The sequence below is a fragment of the Mixophyes fleayi genome, chromosome 1, assembly GCF_038048845.1.
Source record: "Mixophyes fleayi isolate aMixFle1 chromosome 1, aMixFle1.hap1, whole genome shotgun sequence".
NCBI classification, from domain to species: Eukaryota; Metazoa; Chordata; class Amphibia; order Anura; family Limnodynastidae; genus Mixophyes; species Mixophyes fleayi.
This window is the reverse complement of record NC_134402.1, coordinates 415,668,160-415,688,336: the sequence shown is the minus strand read 5'-3', so window position 1 is coordinate 415,688,336 and position 20,177 is coordinate 415,668,160. Positions and strand designations below refer to the sequence as shown.

The 20,177-nt window shown below is 38.5% G+C and overlaps 1 protein-coding gene across 2 annotated transcripts in view; it reads left to right on the top strand.

Annotated features, from left to right (window-relative positions):
* Positions 1-17,066, top strand: part of IPO11 (importin 11) — a 336,682-nt gene extending 319,616 nt beyond the window's left edge. For both annotated transcript variants that reach the window (XM_075182983.1, XM_075182973.1), the window contains exon 30: positions 14,455-17,066. In XM_075182983.1, coding sequence (XP_075039084.1) covers positions 14,455-14,619 — 165 coding nt within the window. In that variant the 3' untranslated portion in view covers positions 14,620-17,066. The remainder of the gene's footprint in view (positions 1-14,454) is intronic.
* Positions 17,067-20,177: the final 3,111 nt, after the last annotated feature.

The following is a 20,177-nucleotide window of genomic DNA, read 5'->3' as shown; positions in this document are numbered from 1 at the left end:
CTGAACTGCAGTGAATAATACCACCAGTGCTGTGCTCAGCACTGTTGAATACCGCGCCCCTCATCATTTCAATTTCAAAAGGAGGAATTGAGTGGAGGTTGTAGGGACCCTTTTTGGGGGGTTTACCTTGGACGTCTGCGCTTCTTTTTAATGTTTTGGTAGTTGTTGCTGCCGTTACGGGTGTCACGGTCGTCCCGATTTCCGTGGATGGAGTCTTGTATTTTGTTGGTTCTGCCGTGGCACAACTTGATGGTCCTGGGGGTGGAGAAAAGAGGGTGTAGGAAGGGGAGAGAGATAGGAGGTGGGGTGGAAAAACAAGATAGAACAGACTAGTAGCGGTACAGACAATATACTGGTGTGCTAAGTATTGCAGCCGGGTGACTATAGCTTTTTGCAGATTTGAATGTTATAGCTCTTTTGCTATATGTTTATAGCTCTATTGCGGTGTATATTAACTGTAGTGTCTAGGGGCTACTTAGTTCTTTTAGCTCTATGTTTTAGCTCTTGAAGAGAAATAACAGGTGTTTATAGCAGAGTTTATAAAACAGAATGAAAGTTGTCAGCGCTTATCCTTTAAACTGCATATCTGTATGTGTCTAGCAAAATGAAAACATGAGGTATTAGTTCATATTTTGATCAAAAGACTTAAGCCTGCATCCCACGTCAAGGGTACCTCATTATATGCAGGTCCTACACTGACCTATATGCTTTAAACACTATTAAAATGCAGTTAAAATCAGATGCACTCACCTCCCAGGTATAGGGGTTTACATCTAGCAAAGGCTGGCTTGTGAGCCACACCCAAATGTGCCTTAAATAGGCTTGATGGACAGCTGCTATGACAAAAAGGCAATATTTTGAAACAAAACCAGAGAAAAATAAGCCCTCGCTCGGTATATCCCACATTATATATGGTACCAGCTGCTTGTCATAGCTCTTAGTAATTATTTTTTGTGGTTAATGAGAGCTAATGTTTATAGTTGTGGTATGTCTGTGGTGTGTCTATGTGGGTGGAAGGTTGTTGAATAATGGTGTATTATGGTGTGTTTGTTCTTTTAATATAGAACTGGTGTGGTCTGTTCGGTGAGTGGGACGTGTTGTATTTCTTTGCTGGTGAATACTGTGGGATTAAATGGCTTGCTCTTGACAAAAGTTGCCCTTATAAGAGCAGTTATTTGTTTGAGATATGCCGAACTTCCGGTGGAGCACACAGACGCCTGTGCGTTCCACTTCTGTGTGTGCTCACCGCTGGCTTTTTCTTCGTTTTCCCCTCGTTCTGTCTTTTGTGTGGGGGTGGATGTTACTTTTAGAAGATCCGATGATGGTGTGGGGCTTCTTTTGAGTCTTGTGGTGTAAGTGCTGAGTTTTTCACCAATGCGTTTCGTCCGGAGACTTCCTCAGGGATATGGCTGCAGTGTTGTGTGCTGTTACTTATAATCCTAGGATGTGGTGAGTTGTCCAATCGGGTTGGAATGGGAGGGGAATTGAGAGTGGGAAGGGAAAAGGGGTGGGCATCTGGAATGGGATAATGCAATATCCATTACGGGATGGGAGGGGGGCATGCTTAAATGGGTTTATGTTTAATTTATGGTGCAAATATTTGTGACACATTTTTTATGTTATGGACAGTGGGCGTAATTTATTCTTCATATTGAGATGTCATGGGGCATGGGAGCTGAGAGATGGGGCGGTAATTTGCAAGAGAGTTAGGGTCTGAATTTTGTTTTTTTTAAATGGGAGTAATCACTGCATGCTTGAATAGTGATATAAAAATACCAGTAGAAATAGATAGATTACAGATTTTAGTTAGAGGGGGAATGAGCACAGGAGCCAGGGATCTACTAATTTGTGAGGGAATGGGATCAAGAGGCCAGGAGGTAGAGTAGGAAGTGAGTAGAAACTTCCTCTTCATTTGTGGGATCAAATGAAGAGAGAGTGTCAGAGGGTGCTACAATGGAATTGAGCTGATTGCTTGTGTTGGGAGATGATACCATTTCAAGTCCGATCTCATCTATTTTGTCCTTGAAATAGGAAGCAAGATCCTGGGCATGGATGGTAGTTGGAGGATTTGGGGCGGGAGAATTCAGAAGAGATGTAAATGTGTTAAAAAAGCGTTTGGGGTTTTAAGCCTGAGCATAGATGAGAGATTGGTAGTGTGTTTGTTTTGCAGTGTCCAGGGCATTTCTATAGGAGTGGTAGATATCAGTATATGTGATGAAATCATTAGAGGTACAAGATTTACGCCAGTGACGTTGTGCTTTACAAGAATGTTTTTGTAGAGTTCGTGTTACTTTAGTCTTCCACAGTTAGCGACGGAGTCTATGCAGAGTATGTAGTGTCGCTGGAGCCACAAGTGCAGTTGTTAGGGTTTGTTCCACGTTAATCATAAGCCTTCAGTTATAAAGTATGACATTTTGAACCAATTGTTTAAAATTTTACAGCCAGCTCTAAAAATTAGAATATGCTAATCCACATCTATTGCAATTTATGCAAAGTTATGCTGAGCGGGGGCACTGAGAGGAATTTTGGGCCCCCTATAGTTGATCATAATAGAGACTACACAGAGACTACAACCCTTTGACGGCTGTCAAAGGGGTGTAGCCAAACAATTGGGGGAAAGACAAAAAATCAAAACACATGGAAAACATATACAAACAGATGGGCACATTGTATTATAATAGTTACAATTAGCCTGTCCAGACACATACTATTATTACCCTTAGCGAGAGTAGTCAGTGTCACCACCGACCTTGGCTATTTTACATTAGTGCCCCCAGTTTATATTCTGACACACAGTAGTGCCCCTGTTTATATTATGCCAATCCAGTAGTGCCCCCAAATTTTTATTATACCACATAATTTTGCCCTCATTTCATATTATGCCACACATTAGTCAGGAAATAAATATTTTTGACATTACATTTTAACATCCTTTTCTAGTGGTCCTGTAGTAGATGATGTTTGGGGCCACTGATGCTATCCATTATATTTGATATCCAAACCATTTCTATTTCCAATTCTAATATACAAGCCTCATATGCAGAACACCAACTGGTGCAAAAGTATGATGTCTGGTGCCAAGTTTATAATAAAGAGCCATATCTAGTTCCAAGTCTGATATACGAGCACTTATCTGGTGTCTTCTAGTCCAATATGGGAAGCCATATATGGTGTCACATATAATAGGAAAAGCCTTATCTGGTTCCATGTCTTTTATTCAGAGCCACATCTAGTGAGTTATTTGAATTTATTGACACCTATTCTCTCCTGCGCTCAGAGGACTTCTTCCTCTCTTCACTGTTCCGGGTCCTACAGGCTGATCGTACTATTTTCTGCCCTGATACAGCTTATTAATGTTCAGTGTAGGACAGGAACACAAGCAACTATCAGCACTGCCTGTCCTATCAGCACTGGGGACTGTACCAGCAAGTAGGAAGGAGGGTTGGGTGATGATGATAATTTCTCTAAGATTAAAAAAATAAAGCAGCTTGTAGTCCAGGGTTAGTTGCCTAATTTGAACCCTCTAACCCCCACAAATGCTAGCCCAAGATTACTATTGTTAAGTCCTATTTAGCCATGGCACTTGCCATCCATTTCAAACTTTATTTGGTGTTACATTTTCTGCAGATGTTAGTTTCAGTATTCAAGCTGTAGCTGGTCAAATCAGGCTGCAGTCAGATTGGTGATGATGGCACAGGGTATGATTTATACAGCTTAGAACTGTTGTACTGCATGCAAGGTATAATGACATATGTACTCTGCCACAATCATTGCATACAGAGCTGTGATGTCATTGCAGCACAAAGCCATAAAACTGTGACAGTGCTTTATGTAAGATGCTCCAAACCTTATTTCTACTCCATGCAATGAATAAAAACACTGAATAAGTGTCACTTCCTAATCCTTGGTGCCCTAAGCGACCACCTGGGTTTGCTTAGTGGCAGTGCCAGCTCTTTACAGCATTTTAGAAAGATGGAGGATGTGATAATGATAAGTAATAATGGTCAGTAATCAGAGGTGGAGAGAGTGAGTAACAAGATTCAAGGTATTTCAATCAAAATCACCTGTAGAAGAATGTAAGATGATAGGAATGTCAGATACACCATTGTTAGATACATCTAAGTGCATTTATTTTTTTACTGCACCACGTACAATGTTTTTATCAGATCACTCTCTGGGACAAAAATCCAGTTGGCAGATCTGGACAACAGTCTACAATATACATACCCATGTGATCTTCCATGTCTGTTGCCTAAATAATGGGATGGATTACTTGATAATTACCCTTTAGAATGTAAGCTTTCACCTCTGGCCACTCTCTGTCCTCCTCGAAGTCCCTGTATTGTTTTATGCTGAATTATTTATGCCATGCAATTTGTTCTGTTAATTGCATCAAATGCATTTATTATTCTGCTTATCTGTACCCATTGTTCTTATCTGTATGTACTTATGTAATTTTGTTGTATGTTCTAACGTCCTGTGTACGGCGCTGCAGAAGCATTTTGACACTTTCCTCATAAAAGATAATAATAAAGACTTAAAGGGAAAGAAAACTACGGGAATTCAAACCAATGAGAATATTTAACAAATTGAAAACAAATCTGAATCTAGTGATTTGCTTAATGGATAATTAGAATGCGTAAGATGAAAAAAAATCACACCTTGATTGTCTTACGTTAATAACCTATAAACTGACCCAGACGTCAAGTCTTATTTTTATCATATAATTACTGTAGTTCTTAAATTATAGTTTGTGCAAAAAAAGAAAAATGATTAAACTGTTCTTTAACCATTTCAGTTCATGTTTTTACTTCTTGTCGGACAAAGGGACATTAACGTTTTGAAAGCTTGCAGTATTTATGTAAGGTATAATCCTTTGCCTGCTATCGGCTGTGACGATGCAGCATGTACGAGCACCTTAAGAGATAGCGAAAGGAGTAATCCCCCTGAGTTTAATTACATTCGTCACCAGGTACTTTGACCACTTTTAAGTATCTCCAGCAAGACACAGTACATACAATGGCGATTCTATATATGTAAGTATAAAAAATCCCCTGCAGCCACGCTATGTCCTGCCAATTAAACCAGGACATAGGATAAGCCAAAGAAATACTCGGCATAAGGTTGCTGAAAAATGGATATAGGGCACAGTGAGAAAAAAATCATTAATTAACCTTCAATAAGTAACCTCTACACCAGTCAACACTACTGGAAATACAATTTATCTCCAGCCAAGTCCATATAACTTAATCTCTTTGATTCTTTAGCACTGTAAAAACCTTGGATAAAGCCTTCAAAGCCGCTCGTTACTTACTGCTTCAGAGAAGCTCAAGGCTTGAAACAGAGGTGGGCAACCACAGGCTGACCGGGGAAGCTGATGGGGGAATATCTTCCTCTTACTGGGTCTAGTGTTTGTTTCAATAATGTGCAATAACTACAACACCCAAATAATATATAGAAATTATACTGGGTACAAAGTCCAACTACTGCAATAAATATTAAACACACACAGTGCGTATATTATATATATATATATATATATATATATATATATATATATATATATATATATATATACATATACAGCTATAGATATTTCTTGCTGTAGATATTACATTTATACAGAATACAAGTTGATGAGATAGAAATACAACAGTTCATGATATATTCTAGTGTCTAATGGACCACTAAAGAAAAAATAGTTACCTTATTAGAGTTACTAATACCACTCACAGATATTTTATATATATATATATATATATACATACACACGGTACTGAACAAAAATTTTAGGCAGGTGTGGAAAAAATGCTCCAAAGTAAGAATGCTTTCAAATATAGAAGTGTTAATAGTTTATTTTTATCAAATAACAAAATGCAAAGTGAGTGGACAGAGAAATTCAAGAGAAATCTCAGTATTTGGTGTGACCACCCTTTGCCTTCAAAATAGCATCAATTTTTCTAGGTACACTTGCACACAGTTTTTGAAAGAACTCGGCAGGGAGGTTGTTACAAACATCTTGGTGAACTAACCACAGATCTCCTGTGGATGTAGGCTTGCTCAAACCCTTCTGTCTCTTTGTGTAATCCCAGCTAGACTTGATGATGTTGAGATCAGGGCTCTGTGGGGGCCAAATGATCGCTTCCAGGACTCCTTGTTCTTCTTTACACTGAAGATAGTTCTTAATGACATTGGCTGCATGTTTGGAGCCATTATCCTGCTGCAAAATAAATTTGTAGGCAATCAGACACCTCCCTGATGGTATTACATGATGGATAAATACCAGCCTGTATTTCTTAGCTTTGAGGACACCATTAATCTTGATTAAATCCCCAACTCCATTTGCTGAAGTGCAGCCCCGAGCTTGCAAGAAACCTCCACCATGCTTCACTGTTGCCTGCAGAAAAGACACTCATTATTGTACCGCTGTCCAGTCCTTCAGCTAACAAACTGCCTTCTGTTACAGCCAAATATTTAATATTTTGACATCAGTCCAGAGCACCTTCTGCCATTTTTCTGCACCCCAGTTCCTATGTTTTTGTGAATAGTTGAGTTGCTTGGCCTTGTTTCCAGGTTGAAGGTTGGCTTTTTGGGAGCAACTTTTCCATGATGGCACGTCTGGCCAGAGTTCTCCGGACAGTAGATGGATGTACCTGGGTCTCACTGTTTTTTTTCCAGTTCTGAGCTGATTGCACTGCTGGACATCTTCCTATTTAGAAGGGAAGAAAGCATGATGTGTCTTTTTACTGATGCACTAAGTTTCATTGGCCGACCACTGTGTCCATTGTCCTCAATGTTGCCTGTTTCTTTGTGCTTCTTCAAAAGAGCTTGAACAGCACATCTTGAAACCCAGTCTGCTTTGAAATCTTTGCCTGGGAGAGACCTTGCTGATGCAGTATAAATATCTTCTGTCTTGATGCTGTGCTCAGTCTTGCCATGGTGTATGACATGTGACACAACTGTTTCTGTTTCAGTTAAGGACTGTGCTTCAACCTACATATGATAATGACCATTACCTGTTTGGTAAAATTGGTTAATCATACACCTGACTGATCCTACAAAATCCCTGACTTTGTACAAGTGTATCTAGAAGAATTGATGCTGTTTTGAAGGCACAGGGTGGTCACACCAAATATTGATTTGATTTAGATTTCTCTATTGTTCATTCACTTTCCATTTTGCTAATTGATAAAAATAAACTATTAACACTTCTATTTTTGAACGAATTCTTACTTTGCAGCATTTTTTCCACAAGTGCCTAAAACATTTTGCACAGTATTGTGTATATATAAAAAGTTTCAAGAGCTTAAAAGAATTGAATTGTTTGTAAATTAGGTAATGTTGTAGTTCGCTATAGCTCCCTTTGTACAGCGCTGCTGACCCTTTGTGGCCCCATATAAATAAATGATGATAATAAGATATTAAAAATAAATTTAAGGTGTGATTGTGGAGACAGGTATTTTCCTACCCACAAACACTTTTCTGTTCAGTAATCCCATTGAAGGACTCTGCAGTCAGCCTCTCCTCAGTCTGAAATGGCTGATAACAGAGAATAACAGCTTGTACTTATACCAAGAAACAAGGTTTATAGATTGTTATGCTACAAAGGCAGTACAAATACTGCAATATAAAGTGCATTCTCATAAAAAGCAAAGAAAATACATATATACAGTCAAGAACAATTAAAAAAAAGCCCCCATTAACATTAATCATTAATACAATGGAATAAAGTGCTCTGTCTACAGTCTCAAAGGGGTCAAAATGACAGACCGAATAGTCAATGATAATAATTACAGACCTGGACATAATACATTAGCAGCCTCTTTCTTATATGTCAATCAAAAAAGCATAATAGCCTATACACACTAATGAATGAAGACAAAATCAATAGGCGCAGAATAGTTTAAGCTAGGAAACAAACATGTTCACAGGTGTCAATTGCAACCAAGGAGGACCCAAAGAAGAGACTGCAGGGGGGGGGGCAAGATTTTTGTTGGTGATCTTGCGCATAGCTAGCAACCATGGATGCTGGGACCACACTTGGGGTCCTCTCTGAGTCGTGGTGCTTCTCTGTTCTTCACTTTAGCTCACACTGGAGATGTGTTGTAACTTTTCAGCACATCTCATCTTCAGCTCATCTATGTTGAATGTAAGCTTGTATTGATTTTAGGCATATGTATTTTCTGATTAATAAATCAATGCATACATAAAATGTAAAATATACTGATGTTCAAAACTTGTAATTTGTCGGAAATATTTATGTGCCTCTATGCGGGATGTAAAGTGACAAATCTTGCTATTAAAGTGATATAACAGTGTTACCCAGTAGCCAAATTGTTATTTATCAAAAAAGCATTACATAGACACAGGGATACCCTTGTTTTGCCTAGCCCATATAATTGCAATATAAGATATCATATAATATTCTTTACATTCTCTAATATTATAATTTTTGCTGAGAAAAACAATAAGTTAAGCAGTATTTGTAAGCGTTATAATAGCCTGTTCAGTGTAATATTTTATGTGTATAATATTGTCCACAGTAAGGTATATTATTAAACATATGTGACTTTTTTATTTCATTATTGTCAAAATGCTGAAGGTCATGCTAGGCCTAAGGAGCACTGTATCTAATGAATGCTGATAGAGGTCTGTGCATTTATAATCCATGTGAACGGAATGTTGATGCCTCTGTGCACTTTCTAGGGGATAAGCCGCATGTCACAAGCAATGTCTTCTTGTCCCTGATACGCTTTTGAAGAATTATTAAGTTGACAAAAAACAATTGATTAAACAATGCTTAATTATTTTAATTAAACGCAATCCTCTGATGATAATGTAAGTGGAATGTTTTATTAATTACAGTTAGAGAGGCTTATAAATGGTTTAGTTTCTGAATACAGCAAGACATGGAAATGTTTCACAAAAATTAAAATGTGATAAGTGGTATATCATTGGTTTTACTACTTCCAGAAGTCGCTATCTATTTGGCAGCTGACAAACCAATAATAATATAAAATCACAAGTATATAATTCTTCTCAGCTCTACAGAGGGCTATAGCTTGGTCTTAATGAACATAAGTCATTGGGCCTGAATTAGAGTAGGCTGTATTTTGCAGCCTCAAAATAGGTGCAAAAAATTGTGGCCTTGCGTGTGTATTTTTAGTTGCACGTACATTATTAGATACGTGCAAGTTAAAATACAGTGTATATGTTTGGCCACATCAAATTACACTCAGAATGTATCTTGAGTCAACTGTTGTAATGCATGCTTGACAACTATTTGAGTCTCCCCTCAACTGACAAGTGGGCAGGGGGTGCATAGCCATAGCCCTGGCTCCTGTCTTTAAATGTCGCTATTCTCTGCATTTGTGGGCACAAATCATCATAACCCCACCCACCCCCTCCGTGATAGGGGAGGGTGTCTTGGTGTCTGCTCTTCTGGGAGTCTGGGAACCTCACAGACATTCCGAGAGAGTAGGCAGGTTTGTTGTAAAAATATGACAGTGGTCAACTTAATAATGATGACCATACCTATAGTACTACAGCCTGGGCTGGCAAACGCTAAATCATGGGGACAGCGAGCACTTATGTGAGGACGCCCCTACTGTACTGTATTGAACTTACACTTGCCCGCCACATATCCACCTCTCACCTCTCCAGAACTAAGACGCTGCAAATGTAAGTTATTTGCAACTCAAACACCGGCAACATTTTACTGCACATGTGTAATGTGGCAAAGCAGATTTTTTTCTTTATTCTTTCATTTAATTTTACTAAACAATGCAGCTAAACAGATAACACAGCAGAAGAAACTTTGCTTTTAAAAGTCACTGAGGTCGGAATTAAAGTATAGAAAGAACATTTATAGAATTCAACTTTTGCAATGGTTGATAGGTCACTTCAATGAAATAGGACGAAAGGGTAAAAAGGGGAGATAGGGAGGTGTTCAGACATATGTTTTAAGATTTGGGGGAGAAGAGACTCCTTTATAGTGCTGAGTACTCATGTATAGAAGGGTCCAACCATCATCCAGGTAAGTGGCTTAGAGAGACTGTTTGTTATGAAGACAAGAGGCAGAGGCTTCAGTAAGGAGTTTTAGGAGTGAGTGCATTATAGGCATGGATTTTCATAGGAGGTTTGGCTTTCTCTAAACAGTCATAAGGTACAGTCAGCAAAGCAGATTTTTGGGGTCCCTCAGTATTGTCATTTCTTTTGTTCTGTGTTTTGAATTAAATTAATATATCATTATTATTTTAATTATTTCTCTTTGCGTTGCCAGTCTTTCAGTTCTATTGTATTCAATAAATCTTACACATGCAGGTCCCTATGTCCTCTAGCTTTACTTCAAATTGTATCAAAATCTGCAAAATAGTAAGTATAGAAAAGCATACCTCCTAACTGTGCCTCTCTAGGTAGTATTGGCGGAACCTTTGAGGTGTCAGTAAAAGGTGTCAACAGGTGTCTGTTGGCTATGGATGTTAAGCCACACACACACTTTAAACTTAACCATTTGTTGGTCTTATTATAGAAGTTGTAGCAAATGGTAATGCAGGTACCCGCAGTCAGGAATACACTTCTATATGCAGACAGTCTTATGCAGATTATATACAGATGTTAAGCACTGTGGTTATACTGCAGGTCCCTGCAGAATATACTGTTGTGGGTGTTTCTGTTTGGAAACGTTACTGTTCCTGAATCAGGTGAAGTTGAATGTTTGAACCGTGTGAACGCTGTGATACAATTCATAAACACCATCCTCTGTTACCTGTAATTTTAACTTTTTAAATAAAACATGGACATTGAGTAATTGAAGGGGGAGCTGCAGTGGATATATCCAGCCTGGTGTGTTTGACTCTATAAGATAAAGATCAGCTGCTGTGATTATTGTAATATCTGTCTCATATGTCTAATATCCACTAGTTTACATAAACATAAAATGGGATTGATGATAAAATACATATACTGTATGGACAATCTATTGGCCCTGAGCATGTGTCCATGAATATTCTTTTGTTTAGTGTTTCATTGTTCATTACAGAAAATGTCAGTGAGCTATATCACCTAAAGGCTTACAACAAAGGTCTCTCTAGTACTGAAGATATGTGACATGGCCCGGCGTTAAATAGTAAATGGAGGGGTTGAAACACTGCACATTCAGTACACTGCTAGTAATCAATAACATTGATTGTACTAATTGTCATGAGACACTGGATTAAACTAATGAGGAAACAGCACGACTGCCAGGGTGATAGGCAGCAAGGTCATGAATGTGACATTCAGTAATTGCTTAAATACCTACTTCTTTCTGGGAAATTCAATTTAGATTAAATAATAATAGGCAGGTTGGCTATTTTTATTCAGGGCAAAACATATGTAATACAGAATGTCAAAGTGTACGGCCTGTCTGTAATTTATATTGGTTGTTTCAGACAGTATCTATAGAGGGGTGAATTTAGTTATTTGCACCATTTTTTTCTTATCATTGACCGTGTCTCCAGTATTTATATTTTGTCTAGGGAGACTTTTCATAGGCGAGCACAGGTAGAATTTACCATAGGTGTCATCCTTAACTGAGAAATGTCCTTTACTCCCCACATCCAACCTGTATCCGGATCCTGTTATGTACATCTAAGAACTATTTCCAGAATATGCAGAGGACACTGCAAAACCTTTAATTCTTCCAATCATTTTTCCCTGAATCTAATATAAAATACTTCTGCTAACATACATGGACCTGCACCAACATACATCTCTTCACTTGTTTAAAAATATCTGTCAACTATGCTCTACACAAGGTCTTTGTCTCTCATCCATACTTATTATCTGCTCCCATTCCTTTTTCTGGGCCATACCACTCTGAAATTCCCATCCTCCTACAAGAAGACTTTCCTCTAGCCTTCAAACGTTTCCAGAAAACTCACCTGTTCTGGCAAGCTTATCAAAATCCCAAACCACCCTCATGACCTCCCTATACTACTCTACCTGATTAATTGCCCTTTGTTCTATCTGATTATCTCCCCTCTACACATTTATTATCTTTCTATTCTTAAACAACCCTCTGACCCCCAAATCTACATTGCTGTGTGACTAGGTCATATAGCCCCAACAAATACTTTTCCTATTGCAAACCTCTGTGGAACAATATGCAGTATGTGGTACTTACCATTATGTATCAGACTCCTATTGTACTATAGATTGTGAGCTTGTTAGCAGGTCGTTCTAATCTCTGTTAATGCCAAATCTTGTTTTATTATTGTGTTTATAATATATTGGCAATGTATAATTAAATGTTAATAATAATAATCCTCCCTCTGGTCAAGAAATACCATTACAATAAAGACAAAACATTTATTACTTTGCACAAGCACTTGCACTGAGTCCTTTTTGCAGGCCGGTATTATTTCTTTGCTTTTTATAGAGAAAGACACAGATAGAATGTTTGCTGTATATACACTGCATATAGTTTGTAGAGTACCGAGGGTGAGTCCACTTATTTTCTCAGTTTCTAAATGCAGCACTTGCGTCGCAACAGGGTTTGTCCAAGTGAAAATTTGTACATTTTGGCCCTCGTTTAGAGTTACACATTTGCGCAGGGGTCCCAGACAAAGCATGTGTATGTTCAGTTCCGTATATATCATGATGCGTGCAACTGAGAAACAGCATTTACACCTGGTGCAAGTATGTATATTTATATATATATATATATATATATATATATATATATATATATATATACCAATAGCGGCTTGACAGTGTTAGTGTTACCCTATTTGTACACAATGTAATACAGTGATAAAATGTCATATACACAAGAGAGAAAAGTATCCTGGTTGTGTTTTTCTAAATGCAAAAGTCAATTTTTTCATATAAAATTAATAATTAAATATAAAGACTTCCACATCCACTCTTTACCTCCTTTAAAAGTCAATGGGAACATTCGTCCACATGGAAATGACAAATGTCTTCACATAATATAGCCATGATGCTAATGAACTACTACTATCAGCTGGACAGGTCAATACAACAGAGTGACTATGTAGTGCTGCCAATGATGGTCATCATCACCTTGTATCTATGTACCAGCCCTCTTAGTCAGGCCCAGGATGTGCATATCTAGTTTCTGTAATTGAGTATTTCCTAGAAAGTTATGAGTCTTTGCCGTGGATGCACCTTGTGACTTCAAAGCAGTATAACTTCACCTGACAGCCAAGTGCTCTTCACGGGACGAGCGTTCTTATTCATCTTTCTCTCTGCAGTGATAGATGAAAGCATAGAGTGGGGATAATAGCTTGTATGCAGCATAAATGACCTTATCTGCGTGTTGGATTGTGGTGTAAAGGGCCCACAGTGAAATCTTGTTATAGAGGCCCGCAGCTGAGTTACAAGCAAATGATTATTTTATGGCGCATGCATTTTCTTCAATAATTCTCAGTAATATAAATGTATACAGACAGATATAGTAAGTCCTGAATGTCGTGCTCCTATATGTTCTGGAATGAAGATGGAATAACATTATCTTTCCCATGGTTTCCTTCATCAAGTGTGATACCGAGGCTTAGTTAGTTTAATAGCAAGTCTGTGTCTGCCTGTTTTACATTAAACATATTATATACTACAATTTAATGCCAGACCAAGGCGTTACAGGTTATTTTTTACATTGTAACTAGATTATTTTGTAATTTTATACCTAAACTGCGACTTTGTTACTGTTTCTTTGCTGTTTTTATTCCACTGATGCTAAATTCATTATTCACTATCTCTAGAAGACAAATCTGCCCTTTGCACTTTACATTTGGCGTATCCAGCCAGTGTAATCAATATATAGTGAGCTATATCTATAAAAATGTGTCGGGGATGAAATGAGTGACAGGCCCGTATTTGTGGAAAGATCACATAGAACATTTTTTTCGGATAAGATACAATGATGTTTAGAACTATGAAGAGTTGTGGTGGTATCGGACAGACAGATGAGCAGATGGCAAGTGGGTGGGGTTAGAACATACTGTAACCAGTCAGATAATCAGACTGGTGGCAGCAGCACAAAGTATTTAAGTACAACACATTCTTGCACATCCACGATTAAACTATTTTAGAGCACAGAGTAGTGATCTGAGGTTCCTGTCATACTTGTGGGGGAAGAATGTGGTGTCAAATACACCCTTTATATAATAGAGCTCATACATCAAGCTTCGTTTGCTTTCAGGCCTGGAGGTAAAACATACAGCAATAGCCACAAAAATCTCAATGTAGAATTGACTTTAATTAAACATAATCAGTTTCTTGATCCTAGTGTATCATTTTCTTATTGCACAGATTAAACTTGGAAGCAATGAAGCACAGCTTGCCAGCATTTATAGCTGTAGAGGAAATTAAATGCATTAATGTTTTACTGTCAATGTATAATAATGCATGTATTCTTTTTTTTTTTCTCGCTGTCTTTCCTATTCCCAGATTGCTTTGAGAGACCCAGTCCATTCAGTTTCACTACAGCATTTCGTCTACGACAAACTGAAAACACAGCAGGAACTACTGGGAGATGATGGATTCCGATCACTAATGGAAACTGTAGATACTGAAATCACAAAACAGCTACAAGAATTTTTACAAAGATTCTAAAGATATGTAAACAAAATTTGTTACAAAATCGATAAAAAAAATCATATTTCCTTAAATAAAAATAATATTATGCAAACAATTGTTTTTGTTTGATTAAAATGAGAGATTAAATCAAGGTTATTTTTTTTATTATGAAGACAATAAAATCAGTTATTTTAATGAATAAGGCAAGTTATGGCATTTTACTAACCATGGAATCTTGTGTGTATATAGTGTATATTACTTACTGCGCGTCTCCTCCCCTTTTCCTGAATCTCACTTCCTCTTTCAGTCTATATCAGGGACCTATTTAGCATACTGACACTCCATAGAACAGCATGTTGAAGTCACAACTGTCAATCATGCTCTGATCCATCACTGTCCATTCAAAGAGCAGACATCATGCACTGCTCACACAGTGCATACCCTTCCCTACATCAAAGAAAGTCCCTCCAGCAACACGCAGGAAGCTCTATACTTTGTCAGGTTACTGCACACGAGTATCAGGATTAGGAAGGAGATAGCCTGTCTTTGGTGAATGTGTTCTCTTTGCTGCAAAGGAAGGGGTACTGTGTGAGTAGAGCATGAATGACAAAGAATTGCTTCAATAGGCTGTTCTGTGGAGTGTCAGCTTGATAATGAGACTGCAGACAGGCAGAAGATAGAAAACAAAGTGAGCACATATTCCTAATAAAGCCAAGGGAATCATAGTACATACACTGTACCCTCTGCAAAGACAAAATTAACACATCCTTCAAATAATCTCCTGGGCAGATTCAGCACCCTACCCCCACCTTCTCTCCTCTACCCACCCCCACTTTTTTCTTTTCCATTACTGAAGGTGGGGTCTCACTCTCCCTTCTGCTTTTTCCTTCCTCCTTAACCCCATTACCTCCCAAATCCTCCTCTACACGGACTCCTCATAACCTCTAGAATTCAATTCAATCTACTCACCCTCATCATCAAAGCTGTCACCATCTCCCTCCACATCTCTGACCTTGTCACAAGATACTCTCCTTCATGCCAACTTCCAAGTCTCACATGCTGCTCTCCATCAGTGGAATTCCTTTCTCCGCCTGACCAGACCACCCCCCAACCTTTAATCTTTCAAGTGCTCTCTCAAAATCTACTTCTTTGCTTGAGCCTATCCTACCCCCACCTGATACTTATACTACCAGCCCAATCTCCACCCCTATGCCTACTAGCTCATATTGTCTCAGCATTGCCCTCTCCCTCTAGAATGTAAGTTCTTATGAGCAGGACTCTTGGTACCCTCTGCACCTTCACTGTCAACCTTGTGTGTACTTGTTCTGTGTTTATGTATGATGATGATGCACTCATGATCCCAGGTTGTATGACAAACACATTAAAATGCACGTTAGATGCCTCAAACATTACAGTAGTATGGCCAATTGTTAGTTTTAAATATGCTTAATATATTTTTCAGTCCACCGCTTAATTAATTAGACCACTAGGTGATAATTACCAGTATTATGGCCATTTTAAACTTGGTTAAACTTGAAGAAAGGGGCTTTTGTGTCCCAATATCTTGTAGTATCAATAGAAAGGTTTAGCCATTAAAAGGTGTATTGAATTTTACTGTTTTTTTTACTGCAACATTGATCCTGGATTTGTTCTCATGGGAAATTGTATACTAGTAACAGTGACATTAAACTACAATTATTACAGATGTTGCATTCCGTAGTTTATACCAAATAACGAAATGTTATTTAAATGCTTTTCAAAAGAAAGAGAAACTTCTTCACCCTCACACTGATTACGTTCTTGAACTAATAATGTAGTAACTCACATCCTGGTAGCTTACAAATCCCATTTGCACATCATACAGTTTAATGCAATGAAATTACATACTATTGATTTGTTTCATGTAAGTTGTCAAACGTCTCTTAGCAGCCTGTTCATCTATTGATTACACCGAGCTGCGTGTGTGATATTAGAACAGCGGAGCAGCATTAGCCATAAATTAACGAATCAATATATTCATTGTTATATATTTCTTCATTAACTGACTGCCTATCTAGCACAGGCCAAGCATTACATCAGTGCTCTATGTTGTACCGTTTCATTATAACGTATGACTAACGATGTCATCATTTATAATCACTGGCTAGTTATATCATTACATTAATTAATATGCAGCCATCACTTCACATTTTCCATAATGATGTGAAAGGCCAGCGAATCTTGTGGCTGTATAGTGTTTTTCTGCCTTCATGTTTGATCGATAAAGTAATCGCTTCCTGATGTGCCCCTCACACCTCATTAATATGCCAGTGAGTTGGTTTTCTGATGAAGATCTGAAAAGACGACTTCAGATTGCAATCAAATAATTATGATTTATAAAGCAAAATGTGAAATAGTTTGAAATGCAATTTTTTAATATTGATTAAATTTGATTATAAGGTCATTCCAATTTGTTCTATAAAGGTTCAATGCAATAGCCAAAAGTAATTTCTCTTGTGTTTTTTTTTCTCCCTCCTGCCCTCTTTATATGTATCTGTGGCCCCAGCAATAAACATTCTCATCTGCCCCCTGGTTGAGCAGTTTACAGCTGTCTGCCTTGTCTCCATGCTACATGTAACGTTTGTGCAGAGAGATTACATGTCCCAGAATGCACTGTACCAAATAAGCTCTGTGTTCCTTAGTGCTAGAGATCCTGCAGGGCAGCATTGCATGCTGGGAAACGGCCATCCTGTCATACAGTACTTCCAGTGGCTCCTAAAGTATACAAGTATGTAGGACAATTGAACTAAAGCACCAAGGTAGTGTCTGAAATATTTGTGGATGCTAGATTAAATTAAATCAACTTATTCAACAGTGGCCTTCTCCTTGTGTAGATAGTCCCAACTTTAGCCATCTACAATTCTCCTTCTGCTCTGAGGATGGCAAAGTAATCAACAACATAAAGTTCCACACACTTTCTTTTTTTAACTTCAATAGTATTTTTATTATTAATTTTTCAAAAATTATGGGGTACAGAAAGTAGAAAGGGATGTGGGGTAAGGAAAGGACACAAAAATAAAAGGGTGGAAGGGTTGAAGGGGTACATAGTGGTTGGGAACACATTAAACAATTCCGCTGTTAAACCATATTGAACACATGAGAGAGGGAACCCAATAGGTTCCCTTACAATTCGTGAAAGTTACGCTGGTCGAATGGTCACCAGGGAACTACTAATAGGAACCTTGGGGAACTTCGCTAAGTGTAGGAGATGCAGGTAGTAAATCAGAGTCTATTCGATTTGGACGCGCTCCCTCTACGTCCGTAACATACACATGCCAGCTGAACCACTTCATTATCGGGGACGAGGTGGCAGTGGAGTAGGGCATCCCCTCTGTCTCCATTTCAAGGCTGAATTGCACCTTGGCCACTACTTTCGATATCAAGGGTATCTGTGGTGACTTCCAACCTTGAGCTAAGGAGGCTCTTGCGGAAATCAGAATATGACTAAAGACATATTTAGCATGTGATGGAAACTGGGGGGGGGGGGGTAATGCTGCAGTAACGCAACCTCAACCTAGGAGAGAGATTTTGTCTAGTAACCTTATTGGCTAACTGGAAAATTTGAACCCAGAACGACTGTATATGGGGACAGTTCCAGAATATATGCATCAAATCTCCCGGTATATTACATTGCCGCCAGCAAAGTTTTGACTGGGAAGGCCACATTTTATGAAGTCTAGTTGGGGTAAGATACAATCTATTAATTAATTTTATCATCATTTCTGTGTGATTTATACATTTGGACATTCGGAACGAGTTTGTGAAAATGGCTTCCCAATCTTCACTTTCCAACTCTAGTTGAAGGTCAGATTCCCACTGCAATTGTATTTTAGTTTTATTTTCTGATATAGAGGGGAGGGTATAGCGGTACCAGAAGGTAATGGTGGCTCTATTATCTCCTTTTGTTAATTTAGTGAACAGCAAGGGCGGTGGTGTTGTAATGGGTAGACCTAGTCTGGGAAGGGAATTAAACCAGTGTCTGAGCTGCAGGTATTTATAAAATTCCTGGGAAGGGAGATGAAATCTTTCCTTTATTTGTGTAAAAGATAGTAAACTTTGATCGTCTAGTAATTCAGAGAATGAAGTTATTCCATTTGATACCCATGGGCTGAGATTTAAATTGGGAATTAATTTAGCCACTGCAGCTAAGGAGATATTTTTGGTCGGGACCAGTGTCATAGAATTGGGCTTTAACACTTTGTCCCACACCACCAGGGAGTCCCTAGTTGTCTTTGGTAATTGGGCATTTACAGGGCGCCAATTTTTTGGAACCCAGATCAAATCTGCCAATGGAAAATGTGGGTTAAGAGCTTTCTCCAGGTCTACCCATGGTTTTTGGTGCATCGGAAGGGACCAGTCACGAAGCTGAGAAAGTAAGCAAGCCGCATGGTATCTGTAAAAGTCTGGTAACGCCAAACCTCCCTGTTGTTTAGGCAAATACATCCGAGAGCTGGCTATTCGTGGATGTTTGTGCTTTCAAACGTATAATATCATAACCGAATGCAATTTATCTAATAAAGATTTGGGGATACAAACAGGAATAGTACGGAATAAATACATCATTTTTGGGAGCAACATCATCTTGAAGGCTGCGATCCTTCCCAACCAGGAGACCTCGCAGCAGACCCAGGATTTACTTAAAGTTGAAAGTTGGAGGGTTAAAGTTGAAAAATTAAGATTGATCGTATTTTCCATTGAAGAAGTGATTTGAATACCCAAATATCTCAGTGCCGACATCTTCCATGAGTAATGAAAAGATGTTTTAAGGAGTTGGACCTTCTCATGGGGAATATTTATTGGAAGAGCTTCTGATTTAGTGGAGTTTAGCTTATAATATGAAGCTCGACTATATGTATCTAAAATATTATGAAGGGTCGGCAGTGAAATCCCCGGGTCAGTTACAAAAAGCAAAACGTCATCGGCAAATAGACATATTTTATGCAAGGTATTTTTAACATTGGCACCAGGAAACAGATGTGAGGATCTAATGGATATGGCAAGAGGTTCCATTGCCAAGACAAATATTAACGGGGATAAGGGACAACCCTGTCGAGTTCCATTTGTGATCGTGAATCTATCCGACAGGAATCCGTTGCTAAACACTCTAGCCGATGGGTGGGAATATAAGGCCGAAATAGCCCTCAAGAAGTCTCCATGGAATCCAAACCGGAGAAGGACTTCCTCCATGTAGCCCCAATGTAGTCTATCAAATGCCTTCTCGGTATCGAGGGAGAGGACTAACCGCTCAGATTGGGCCTCTGAGAACCATTCTATAATATTAAGCACTCTTCTTGTATTATCCGAGGCCTGCCGCCCCTGAACAAATCCCACTTGGTCTGGATGGATCAAATTCGGGAGAAGTCCGTTAAGCCTATTTGCTATCAGTTTAGCATATATTTTAATATCAGAATTCAGAAGGGCGATTGGCCTATAATTGAGACCACACACTTTCTTTTCATCCTAACGCTAAATAGACAGAGATCAGCTCCCTAGGCACTGGCCACTATCTGACATCGGTCACACTGTACATAAGAAATAGAAAAGTTTAACTACTT